Consider the following 13,656-nt stretch of genomic DNA (forward strand, 5'->3'; position numbering starts at 1 on the left):
AGCACACGGACTGTTTCTGAAAGTTTGTGCGGAAATTATTCGGTTTCATTATCTCTCCGGGTGGCTGGTCTCAGATGATCCCGCAGGTGAAGAAGCCAGATGTGGAGGTCCTGAGGCTGGTGTGGTTACACGCGGTCTGCGGTTGTGAGGCCGGTTGGACATACTGCCAAATTCTCTAAAACGATGTTGGAGGCGGCTTATGGTAGAGAAATGAACATTCAATTCTCTGACATTCCTGCAGTCAGCATGCCAATTGCACGCTCCCTCAAGACGTCAGTGGCATTGTGTTGTGTGACAAAACTGCACATTTTAGAGTGGCCTTTTATTGTCCCCAGCATGAGGTCCACCTGTCTAATGATCATGCTGTTTAATCAGCTTCTTGATGTGCCAAATCTGTCAGGTGGATGGATTATCTTGGCAAAGGAGAAATGCTCACTAACAGGGATGTAAAAAAATGTGTGCAAAATAATTGTGAGAAATAAGCTTGGAACATTTCTGGGATATTTTCTTTCAGCTCATGAAACAAAGATTTGTGAATGCGTTTTAGATGATCACTGTCCACTGTCCTGTGGTGCTGAACTTCAGAGTTCTGATACGGTCGCAGTCCGCTTCAGTGGACCCGAAACAGCTGCATTCATTCCCACTGAGGAGGCTGCCGCTCTAACACACAACAGACCCACTCATTACCACTGAGGAGGCTGCTGCTCTAACACACAACAGACCCACTCATTACCACTGAGGAGGCTGCTGCTCTAACACACAACAGACCCAGTCATTACCACTGAGGAGGCTGCTGCTCTAACACACAACAGACCCACTCATTACCACTGAGGAGGCTGCTGCTCTAACACACAACAGACCCACTCATTACCACTGAGGAGGCTGCTGCTCTAACACACAACAGACCCACTCCTTCCTCCTAAGATCCAACAACCTAGGCTTGTTTGGTGAGCGAGGACAAAGGGATCCCCTCTGGAGGGAGGCAAGAAGGAAGGAAGACGTGATGAGGCACAGGAGGGGTTTGAGGACCTTGTGGAGGGAGGCAGAGAGGGCATCGTGGACAGGCAGCTGGACTCTGCTCAGATAGCCCAGGCTCCAAAAAACAGACAATGTTCTGTTATTTTGGGAGGGAAGGGGGGTGGGGGAAGCCCCTCTGGTGGTTGGAAGGGGTGATGTGGCATATGAAGACGGGGTTAGAGGTCTTAGTGAGGGGACGGGGAGGGAGGGAGGGAGGGAGGGAGCTCTGGCTCCAGCAGTAGCAGTAATCCAGCTCCTAGCAGCCCCTCCAGCCCTCCCAGGCTCCAGCTACTAATGAGAACAATCAGTGCTGGCCGAGCGGAGCGGACCGCTGACAGCTTAGCACGTGCTGCTGCTGGGAGAGAGACACAGACACACTGCTGCCTGCCTCTCTGCCTTCCCCTGGTTGGCTCTGTCTGTCTGTCTGTCTGCCTGCCTCTCTGCCTGCCTGCCTTACAATGAGGCTACCCACCTGGCTGCCTTACCCTGGTTGGCTCTGTCTGTCTGTCTGTCTGTCTGTCTGTCTGTCTGTCTGTCTGTCTGTCTGTCTGTCTGTCTGTGTCTGTCCAGTGATCCTGTCCTGTGTCTGTCCAGTGATCTGTCCTGTGTCTGTCCAGTGATCTGTCCTGTGTCTGTCCAGTGATCCTGTCCTGTGTCTGTCCAGTGATCCTATCCTGCTTTTGCTCTCTGTTCTGTCTGACAACATGGCCGGCCTGCCTTCCCCCTGTGACGCGTGTCTGCCTCCCGCCCGGACATCCTATTCCTGCCTGCCTGCCCACTGCCCTGTGTGTCTGCCTCCCGCCCGGACATCCTATTTCTGCCTGCCTGCCCACTGCCCTGTGTGTCTGCCTCCCGCCCGGACATCCTATTTCTGCCTGCCTGCCCACTACCCTGTGTGTCTGCCAGGATAGACATACGGCCACGGCAGGGCGGGCAGTATGTCTGTCACCAAGCTGAGCCCCCTCCAGCCTCTCACCTTCTCTTCTACATGTCAGACGATCAAAGCCACCCAGATAGATCACTGCCCAACGTGTCAGGGGGTATTCAAGGATCCTGTTCTGGGACAGAGCTGGACTCTCATCTGGGGGGGGCTGGTATCTTCTTAGCACGGTGACTACTGGATTGAGTTAGTAGGGGGGGAGGTCATGTCAAAAGGCATGCCAGATTAGGGGTCTATTTATTTTGATTTGGGAGCACCCATCTGCTTGGTCGTAATCTGACAGCTAGTTTGGGTGTTTCAGACTGATCTAAAACGAAGGAGCATAGGAGTAGAGCTAGGCGGTGCATGTGACCTTAATCAATACTCAAAGGAGCGTTGATCTCTAGAGATCGGAACATGTGGAGTGGCGTTGGGTGAACCCTATATGGATAGCATGCTAAATGGACATCTGGTTATACATCCAAGCTTCCACACTGAAGAAGAAATGAGGCAAACATTAAAAGGGTGATATTTTAATTTTAATAAAAAAAGGAAATTCAAACTCAATATGTTGTTCTCACTTCTCAGATTCAAGACCTGGAAAAACGCACAATTCTCCCCCATCACCACTTCACCACCCCTCCCTCCTCCCTCCTCCCCCATCACCACTTCACCCCCCCCTCCCTCCCTCCCCCCCCCCCCTCCCTCCCTCCCTCCTCCCTCCTCCCTCCCTTCCTCCTCCCGGAGTTAGGAATGACAGATTGCCTAACATCCACAGACATTTTCAAAGGCTTCCCTAACGCGGTTGGTTGAACAGCTCTTTTGACATCAGGAATAATCATTACTTTCTCATCCGGGGTCCTCTCTCTCTCTCTCTCTCTCTCTCTCTCTCTCTCTCTCTCTCTCTCTCTCTTTCGCTCTCTCTCTCTCTCTCTCTCTCTCTCTCTTTCGCTCTCTCTCTCTCTCTCTCTCTCTCTCTCTTTCGCTCTCTCTCTCTCTCTCTCTCTCTCTCTCTCTCTCTCTCTCTCTCTCTCTTTCGCTCTCTCTCTCTCTCTTTTGCTCTCTCTCTCTCTCTCTCTCTCTCTCTCTCTCTCTCTCTCTCTCTCTCTCTCTCTCTCTTTCGCTCTCTCTCTCTCTCTCTCTCTCTCTCTTTCGCTCTCTCTCTCTCTCTTTTGCTCTCTCTCTCTCTCTCTCTCTCTCTCTCTCTCTCTCCCTCTCTCTCTCTCTCTCTCGCTCTCTCTCTCTCTCTCTCTCTCTCTCTTTCGCTCTCTCATGGTATTGCTTACTTTACCGAGAGAGAGAGAGACCAGGGAGCTCCGCGCGCCCATGGTTTAGCCTCGGCGTTCCAAACACACATACGGTATTATTTTAGCGGCGGAGGGGCACGTTGGATTTGATCCAGCTTTAGCTGCTGCTTGTCAAATCAGCTATCGGGGGAAACCGTTGGAGTAAGGACCAGGAGGGGATATTGTTTGTTGGTTCAACTCTACAAGTCTTTTTTTCCGTATGCATATGTAATGGATCCGGTATGGAGATAGCCTTGGTGAGTTTTGAGAACGGCGGAGCGAAGGGGAGCGTTGGCGGAGATGAAGCCTGCCGTAACGCGCTGGATCACCCTCAACCGCCGTTCGTCCAGAGCGCACTCAGCGAGCTGGGCTACAGCGGTCACAAACAGCTGAATACACTCGGGAGTCCCAGACCAAGGTCGTGGAAGATCAACGACATGAATAACACTTTCAGTCGCAGCAGCGAGAACTCGATGGATGCGCTCTTGCGCGCAGACCACAGCCCCCATCTGTTCGATGATGACATGTTGGATATTGAGAACAGAGACATGGGCGGCAACGAGAGGGTGCTGATCAACATCGCAGGGTTAAAGTACGAGACACAGCTGGGGACCCTCAACCAATTCCCCGATACTTTACTGGGGGACCCCGACAAGAGGATCAAATACTTTGACCCACTCCGCAACGAGTACTTTTTCGACCGCAACCGGCCAAGTTTCGACGGGATCCTATATTTCTATCAGTCGGGAGGTAAGATCAGACGACCTGTCAACGTGTCTATCGACGTGTTCGCGGACGAGATTCGGTTTTACAAGCTGGGGGAGGAGGCCATGGAGAGGTTTAGAGAAGACGAGGGCTTCATAAAAGAGGAGGAGAAACCGTTACCACAGAACGAGTTCCAGAAACAGGTCTGGCTCATATTCGAATACCCCGAGAGCTCCAGCCCGGCGCGAGGCATCGCTATAGTCTCCGTGCTGGTCATCACCATATCCATCATCACATTCTGCATGGAGACGCTGCCGGAGTTCAGGGACGAGAGGGAGCTCCCGGTCACCGGCCGGCCGGGCAACAACACAGTTCCCCGGCCATCTCTCACGTTCACGGACCCCTTCTTCATAGTGGAAACCACCTGCGTGATATGGTTCACTTTCGAGTTCATAGTGCGCTTCTTCGCCTGCCCCAGTAAGTCGGAGTTTTCTAAGACCGTCATGAACATCATAGACATCATGTCCATCCTGCCTTACTTCATCACGGTGGGCACGGAGCTGGCGGAGCAGCAGGTGGAGGAACCGCAGGAGCACGGCAACGGACAGACCATGTCTCTGGCCATCCTCAGGGTCATCCGGCTGGTCAGGGTGTTCAGGATCTTCAAGCTGTCCAGACACTCCAAGGGTCTCCAGATATTGGGACAAACCCTCAAAGCCAGTATGAGAGAGCTGGGCCTCCTCATCTTCTTCCTCTTCATCGGAGTCATCCTCTTCTCCAGCGCAGTGTTCTTCGCCGAGGCGGACGAGCCCGAGTCGCATTTCTCCAGCATCCCCGACGCCTTCTGGTGGGCCGTGGTCACCATGACAACAGTGGGCTACGGGGACATGAGGCCAGTGACAGTGGGGGGAAAGATAGTGGGCTCGCTCTGTGCCATAGCGGGAGTGCTGACCATCGCGCTGCCGGTGCCTGTCATCGTGTCCAACTTTAACTATTTCTATCACAGAGAGACGGACCAGGACCAGTCTTCTCTGAAAGACGACCCGCCCAACAGCAGTCAGGACAGTCCTCAGCTAAAGAGGAAGGGCAGTAAGGGGTCTGCCAAGTCGGGAGACGAGGAGGACGGAACAGGCGTGGAGAAGCACAACATCAAGGCTAATAGCGGCATGAACATTAAAAGATCCCTTTACGCGTTCTGTCTGAACAAGACAGACACGGACCTGTAGTCCCACCGACACAGACAGAGACGGACCTGTAGTCCCACCGACACAGACAGAGACGGACCTGTAGTCCCACCGACACAGACAGACAGACAGTAGTCCCCACAGACAGACAGACAGTAGTCCCCACAGACAGACAGACAGACAGTAGTCCCCATAGACAGACAGACAGTAGTCCCCACAGACAGACAGACAGACAGACAGACAGTAGTCCCCACAGACAGACAGACAGGGTTAATTCAATTTTTTTTATAGTAACTAATTGAATAGAGACCAGTGTGTTTTTCTATGATGGCATTGCTTATTTTCAGAGTTGATGTATAAAATACCCCCTGGCATTAATGGGTTTTAAGCCTAAACGACAGCATAAACGTAGGTCCCAAATGACACCCGATTCCCGGCATAGTGCACTACTTTTCATCTCTATGGGCCCTGGTCAACAGTAGGGCACTATAAAGGGAACAGGGTCTAAGGTTCTGCTGTCGCAGTCCAAGATCAACACGTTACAATCCTGAAAAGTTTTAAGAGAAATGAGAGTTGATTTATAAAAAGCTCATTATAATCCTCTTGATCTGGTAAGCACATCACACACACCCGTCTAGATGGAAACCACTGAGAAATACATAAACACACACACATCAAATACTGGATAGCCTGGGTCTCTACATTAACATTAAATACATCAACCCTAGATAGCCTGGGTCTCTACATTAACATAAAATACACACAACCCTAGATAGCCTGGGTCTCTACATTAACATAAAATACATCAACCCTAGATAGCCTGGGTCTCTACATTAACATAAAATACATCAACCCTAGATAGCCTGGGTCTCTACATTAACATAAAATACATCAACCCTAGATAGCCTGGGTCTCTACATTAACATAAAATACACACAACCCAAGATAGCCTGGGTCTCTACATTAACATAAAATACACCAACCCTAGATAGCCTGGGTCTCCACATTAACATAAAATACATCAACCCTAGATAGCCTGGGTCTAGATGTCCGTAATACTCCTGTGTGTTAGGATATCTAACGCTATAGATCGCATCATCACCTCACATTCAGTTTTACACAATCATCATTAAGTTAACAACTAAAGTAGGGCATCATGGGAAGGGGGGGGGGAGTGCTCTAATCAAGACTGCTAGCAGGACTAGAGATAATTACTGTTGCTGAGCGTCACTGAGAGAGAGGATTAGGCTGTGGTGGTCCCAAACAGCCCAGCCAAATGGCTCCCTATATAGAGGATTAGGGCTCCGGTCAAAAGTAGTGCACTATATTGGGATATAAGGGGCCATTTGGGACGCTATCCACTAATTTGAAGGGGTGTCCACATACTTTCGTATATATACAGTGGCCTGCGAAAGTATTCACCCCCCTTTGGCATTTTTCCTATTTTGTTGCCGTACAACCTGGAATTAAAATATCATTTGATTTACACAACATGCCTACCACTTTGAAGATGCAAAATATTTTTTATTGTGAAGCAAACAAGAAATAAGACAAAAAAACTGAGAACCCCCCCCCCCAAGGCAATACTTTGTAGAGCCACATTTTGCAGCAATTACAGCTGCAAGTCTCTTGGGGTATGTCTCTATAAGCTTGGCTCATCTAGCCACTGGGATTGTTGCCCATTCTTCAAGGCAAAACTGCTCTAGCTCCTTCAAGTTGGATGGGTTCCGCTGGTGTACAGCAATCTTTAAGTCATACCACAGATTCTCAGTTGGATTGAGGTCTGGGCTTTGACTAGGCCATTCCAAGACATTTAAATGTTTCCCCTTAACCCTCCCGTTGTCCTAGGGTCAAAATGACCCGCCACTGTGTTAAACCAACTTTATTTAATTTTTATATTTTTTGGATCATTTGTGAGGAGGCAGTGATACTTTCTTTAAAGTCTCACTGCCTCCTTCTCACAAATGATCCCAAAAATATAAAAATTAAATAAAGTTGGTTTAACACAGTGGCGGGTCATTTTGACCCTAGGACAACGGGAGGGTTAAACCACTCGAGTGTTGCTTTAGCAGTGTGCTTAGGGTCATTGTCCTGCTGGAAGGTGAACCTCTGTCCCAGTCTCAAATCTCTGGAAGACTGAAACAGGTTTCCCTCAAGAATTTCCCTGTATTTAGCACCATCCATCATTCCTTCAATTCTGTCCAGTTTCCCAGTCCCTGCCGATGAAAAACATGGTGTTCTCGGGGTGATGAGAGGTGTTGGGTTTGCGCCAGACATAGCGTTTTCCTTGATGGCCAAAAAGCTCAATTTTAGTCTCATCTGACCAGAGTACCTTCTTCCATCTGTTTGGGGAGTCTCCCACATGCCTTTTGTTGAACACCAAATGTGTTTGCTTATTCTTTTCTTGAAGCAATGGATTTTTACTTCTGTAAAGCCCAGCTCTGTGGAGTGTACGGCTTAGAGTGGTCCTATGGACAGATACTCCAATCTCCGCTGTGGAACTCTGCAGCTCCTTCAGGGTTATCTTTGGTCTCTTTGTTGCCTCTCTGATTAATGCCCTCCTTGCCTGGTCTGTGAGTTTTGGTGGGCGGCCCTCTCTTGGCAGGTTTGTTGTGGTGCCATATTCTTTCCATTTTTTAATGATGGATTTAATGGTGCTCCGTGGGATGTTCAAAGTTTCGGATATTTTTTTATAACCCAACCCTGATCTGTACTTCTCCACAACTTTATCCCTGACCTGTTTGGAGAGCTCCTTGGTCTTCATGGTGCCGCTTGCTTGGTGGTGCCCCTTGCTTAGTGGTGTTGCAGACTCTGGGTCCTTTCAGAACAGGTGTATATATACTGACATCACTTAGAGTGCACATATGTGAACTTTATTTAACTAATGATGTGACTTCTGAAGGTAATTGGTTGCACCAAGTCTTATTTAGGGGGCTTCATAGCAAAGGGGGTTGAATACATATGCACGCACCACTTTTCAGTTATTTATTTTTTTAGAATCTTCTGGACTATTTTGCGTATGTCCACTACCTGAAATTTGGGACGCAACAATAGACTACTGTCGCTAGGCCTTAACACCGAGCCGCCACGACCAACCAAAAGGTCGTCTCTGTCTCTGTACATGACACAGTATGCCATCAGGGAAACAAAACGTCTCTTTATACAGAGAAAACAAACGCCAAATGGGTATTTTATTTTTGTAAATTGTACCGTCTCTGTTTAGTCGTATGTTTACTACAAAAAATAATAAATAATTGATGCATTAAATGCACCTCTGAGAATATGTACATATTTTCCTAATATAGGCCTAATAATATTTATTGGTGATCTTAAAAGAAACATAATTTAGAAGTTGTAAAAAAAATATAGAAACACCTGTTACGACCCCCCTCTCAGGTCCGTGAGAAGAACAGAAGACAGAAAGAGACAGACTGGCAACATTACATGTCCATGCTTCGACCGACAGAGGACTGGAGGGGGACTGGCAACATTACATGTCCATGCTTCGACCGACAGAGGACTGGAGACAGACTGGCAACATTACATGTCCAAAATTTGACTAACAGAGGACTGGACGGGGACGCGTTGGGACTAACTCGGTATCGTTGCAATTGAAGGACAACAGCCTTGACTGCCACCAATAAATATAACAATACTTTTCATTTTATAATGAACTATATAAATAAGGACCCATCCATTGGAGTACCAGATGAGGAACTGGGAATGACAGAACAGATGCCAGGAGACAGATGGACAACACTGATAAAAAGGTTAGCGCAATACGCCGTTTTACTGACTTCAAATGCATCTTGTTCCATTTGTTAAACTGTCGTAATTATTCATGAAAACAATCATTCCTTCCAACTACATTTTAAAGGGGAGAGGTAGTTTAAATGGCAACGACAGTTACTTCCTGAGTAGGCTGAAACTGTCCAAAAGGGAGAGCGCCGTGTCCCTTGAGAGAGAGGCTGTCTGTCTGTGCTCTATTCAGGTAGAATGGGGGGTGTGCTGTCCTTTCAGAACCACCTGGAGTGGAATGAACAGGGTCAGGGACCCGCGCCTGGCCCAAAAGCGCTCAAAGACGAGCCTTCTGAAAGGAAGAGGCTGAGTGACGAGGTCAACGAAGGACAATAAAGTAGTAGAACAGTCTTCACAACGGCTTCCTTCTGTTTAAAGAATCAGCCATGCGTGGACATGTGCAATATTGATGGCATTTTATGCCTTCTACTGTCTGCAGTAGTACTTTCCTTTTTTTAGACACAAATTAATATTTATTTCGTTGTTCACAAAGCTCATAGGCCTGTTTAGCACGGATCCATATGAAAAAAATATCAGTCCTGTGTCATAGTTAGGGGTTGCAAAGCTACCAGTAGTTTACCAAAGTTACCGGAATCTTCAGTAATTTTGGTAATAAGAGAACCTCTATGGCAATCTATTGTAACTTTGGTAATTTCTAGTTGAATAACGTTTTTAAAAATGTATTCAAATACAATGCATTCGGAAAGTACTTTTTCCACAATTTGTTACGTTACAGCCTTATTCTAAAATTGATTACATTGTCCCCCCCCCCCATCAATCTACACACAATACCCCATAATGACAAAGCAAAAACAGATTTTTTGAATATAAAACGGAAATATCACATTTACATAAGTATTCAGACCCTTTACTCAGTACTTTGTTGAAGCACCTTTGGCAGTGATTACAGCCTCGAGTCTTCTTGGGTATGACGCTACAAGCTTGGCACACCTGTATTTGGGGAGTTTCTCCCATTCTTCTCTGCAGATCCTCTCAAGCTCTGTCAGGTTGGATGGGGAGCGTTGCTGCACAGCTATTTTCAGGTCTCTCCAGAGATGTTATATCGGGTTCAAATCCGGGCTCTGTCTGGGCCACTCAAGGACATTCAGAGACTTGTCCCGGAGGTCGTTGTTCTGTTGGAAGGTGAACCTTCGCCCCAGTCTGAGGTCCTGAGCGCTCTGGAGCAGGTTTTCATCAAGGATCTCTATGTACTTTGCTCCGTTCATCTTTGCCTCGATCCTGACTAGTCTCCCAGTCCCTGCCGCTGAAAAACATCCCCACAGCATGATGCTGCCACCACAATGCTTCACTGTAGGGATGGTGCCAGGTTTCCTCCAGACGTGACGCTTGGCACTCAGGCCAAAGAGTTCAATCTTGGTTTCATCAGACCAGAGAATCTTGTTTCTCATGGTCTGAGAGTCTTTAGGTGCCTTTTGGCAAACTCCAAGCGGGCTGTCATGTGCCTTTTACTGAGGAGTGGCTTCCGTCTGGTCACGCTACCATAAAGGCCTGATTGTTGGAGTGCTGCAAAGATGGTTGTCCTTCTAGAAGATTCTCTCATCTCCACAGAGGAACTCTGGAGCTTTGTTGGAGTGACCATCGGGTTCTTGGTCACCTCCCTGACCAAGGCCCTTCTCCCCCGATTGCTCAGTTTGGTCGGGCGGCCAGCTCTAGGAAGAGTCTTGGTGGTTCCAAACTTCTTCCATTTAAGAATGATGGAGGCCACTGTGTTCTTGGGGACCTTCAATGCTGCAGAAATTATTTGGTACCCTTCCCCAGATCTGTGCCTCGACACAATCCTGTCTCGGAGCTCTACAGACAATTCCTTCGACCTCATGGCTTGGTTTTTGCTCTGACATGCACTGTCAACTGTGGGACCTTATATAGACAGGTGTGTGTCTTTCCAAATCATGTACAATCAATTGAATTTCCCACAGGTGGACTCCAATCAAGTTGTAGAAACATCTCAAGGATGATCAATGGAAACAGGATGCACCTGAGGTCAATATCAAGTTTCATAGCAAATGGTCTGAATACTTATGTAAATAAGGTATTTCTGTTTTTTATTTTTAATACATTTGCAAACATTTCTAAAAACCTGTTTTCGCTTTGTCATTATGGGGTGTTGTGTGTAGATTGATGAGGAACATTTTTATTTAATCCATTTCAGAATAAGGCTGTAACGTAACAAAATGTGGAAAAAGTCAAGGGGTCTGAATACTTTCCAAATGCACTGTATGCTTAATTTAGAGTTATTTATGCAACTTTAGTTGTGGTACAAAAGTTAGCCTACATGTTTTAATTTCTAATACATTCTCAGGCTGCATGATGCAACTCTAATGATGATTTGAATAAAGTCTCATGAAAGTCATGAGCTCTGCTCTGTTTCTTATGCAGGCTGCACACACTTCATCAGTCTCTCATTCACAATTTAACAAGCACTTAATATTCTCACCCATCAGACTATTCTCAATTTAATCTGGTCTTTACATATAAAGTGCCTTCAGAAAGCATTCATACCCCTTGACTTATGTGGTCCTCTGTAATTGGTAGAGCATGGCGCTTGTAACGCCAGGGTAGTGGGTTCGATCCCCGGGACCACCCATACGTAAAAATGTATCCGCACATGACTGTAAGTCGCTTTGGATAAAAGCGTCTGCTAAATGGCATATTATTTACATATAAAGTGCCTTCAGAAAGTATTCATACCCCTTGACTTATTGTACATTTTTGTTGTGTTACAGCCTGAATTCAAAATGGATTAAATAGATTATTTTTCTCACCCAGCTACACACAATACGCCATAATGACAAAGTTATTTTTTTGTTTAAAAAATTTATGTTTTTTGCTAATTTATTTTAAATTAAATACAGAAATATCACATTTACATAAGTATTCACACCCCGAGTCAATACATGTTAGAATCACTATTGGCAGCGATTACCACTGTAAGTCTTTCTGGGTAAGTCTCTAAGAGCTTTGCACACCTGGGTTGTACAATATTTTCACATTATTCTTTTTAATATTCTTCAAGCTCTGTCAAGATGGTTGTTGATCATTGCTTGACAACCATTTTAAAGTCTTGACATAGATTTTCAAGCCGATGTAGCCCTTTCCTGCAGTCAGTGACCAAAGGCGCCCTCTTTGGCCTCATGGGTGGAATGTTATTAATATTTGTCATAATTTCATAATTAATTAATAGTAATAAATACATTAAAAATTACGACGAAAATCCGGTGTTTACGTCTTCTGTGATGTATATAAAGTGGAATATTGGAATGCAAACTCAAAATTCAATACATTTCAACTCTATATCTGACATGGTACAGGTGTCTTCTTTTCTTAAAGCCCATAACCGTGTGTGTGAGGTGTATACTTTTGTTTCAAAGTAGATGTGTTTAAGACTACCAAGAATCACTCTGTGTGACCCTGATTTAGCACACTGCAGTAAAAGGTTAAGTCAAAACTGTAACTAGGCCACTCAGGAACATTCAATGTCGTGTTGGTAAGCAACTCCAGTGTATATTTGGCCTTGTGTTTTAGGTTATTGTCCTGCTGAAAGGTGAATTTGTCTCCCAGTGTCTGTTGGAAATAAGACTGAACCAAATTTTCCTCTAAGATTTTGCCTGTGCTTAGCTCTATTCCGTTTATTTTTATCCTAAAAATCTCCCTAGTCTTTGCCCGATGACAAGCATCCCCATAACATGATGCAGCCACCACCATGCTTGAAAATACGAAGAGTGGTATTCAGTGATGTGTTCCAAACAGAACAGTTTGTATTCAGGACATAAAAGTTAATTCCTTTGCCACATTTTTTGCGGTTTTATTTTTTGTGCTTTATTGCAAACAGGATGCATGTTTTGGAATATTTTTATTCTGTACAGGCTTCCTTCTTTTCACTCTGTCATTTGGGTAAGTTTTGTGGAGTAACTAAAATATTGTTGATCCATCCTCAGTTATCTCATATCACAGCCATTAAACTATTTAACTGTTGGCCTCATGGTGAAATCCCTGAGCAGTTTCCTTCCTCTCCGGCAACTGAATTAAGAAGGACGCCTGTATCTTTGTAGTGACTGGGTGAATTGATACACCATCCAAAGTGTAATTAATAACCTCACCATGCTCAAAGGGATGTCTGTTTTATTGTTTTTTTTAACCAATCTACCAATAGGTGCCCTTCTTTGCGAGGCATTGGAAAACCTCCCTGGTCTTTGTGGTTGAATCTGTTTGAAATTCACTGCTCGACTGAGGGACCTTACAGATAATTGTATGTGTGGGGTACATAAATTAGGTAGTCATTCAATAATCATGTTAAACACTATTAAACACACATTCACAGAGTGTGCAATAATAATATTATATGACTTGTTAAGCAAATCTTTACTTCAGAACTTATTTATGCTTGCCGGAAAGAAGGGGTTGAATACTTATTGACTTAAGACATTTCAGCTTTTCATTTGTAATTAATTGTAAACATTTCAAAAAACATAATTCGACTTTTACATTATGGGGTATTGTTTGTAGACCAGTGACACAAAATCTCAATGTAATCAATTTTAAATTCAGGCTGTAAGACAACAAAATGTGGAAAATAAACGTTTATTTATTTAGAATGGTCCACAAAAACAAAACATCTCATCCGTAGCCTGCACTGAAATAACAAATGGGGTTACGTGCTGTTACGTTTTTTAATATGCCAGGTCATTTAAGAATTGAGCAATAAATATAGCAGCACGACAAAGCTTGG

At 45.5% G+C, this 13,656-nt stretch overlaps 1 protein-coding gene across 1 annotated transcript; it reads left to right on the top strand.

Moving 5' to 3' along the window:
• Positions 1–3,464: 3,464 nt before the first annotated feature.
• Positions 3,465–5,153, top strand: LOC311126426 (potassium voltage-gated channel subfamily A member 1-like; the record flags this gene model as incomplete). Its single annotated transcript, XM_084200428.1, has 1 exon — positions 3,465–5,153. One exon carries the CDS (start codon positions 3,465–3,467, stop codon positions 5,151–5,153), a length of 1,689 nt encoding a protein of 562 aa, XP_084056554.1.
• Between the last annotated feature and the right edge of the window lie 8,503 nt (positions 5,154–13,656).

This window comes from Coregonus lavaretus, assembly GCF_964263955.1.
Source record: "Coregonus lavaretus genome assembly, contig: HAP1_SCAFFOLD_1523, whole genome shotgun sequence".
In the NCBI taxonomy this organism is placed as follows: domain Eukaryota; kingdom Metazoa; phylum Chordata; class Actinopteri; order Salmoniformes; family Salmonidae; genus Coregonus; species Coregonus lavaretus.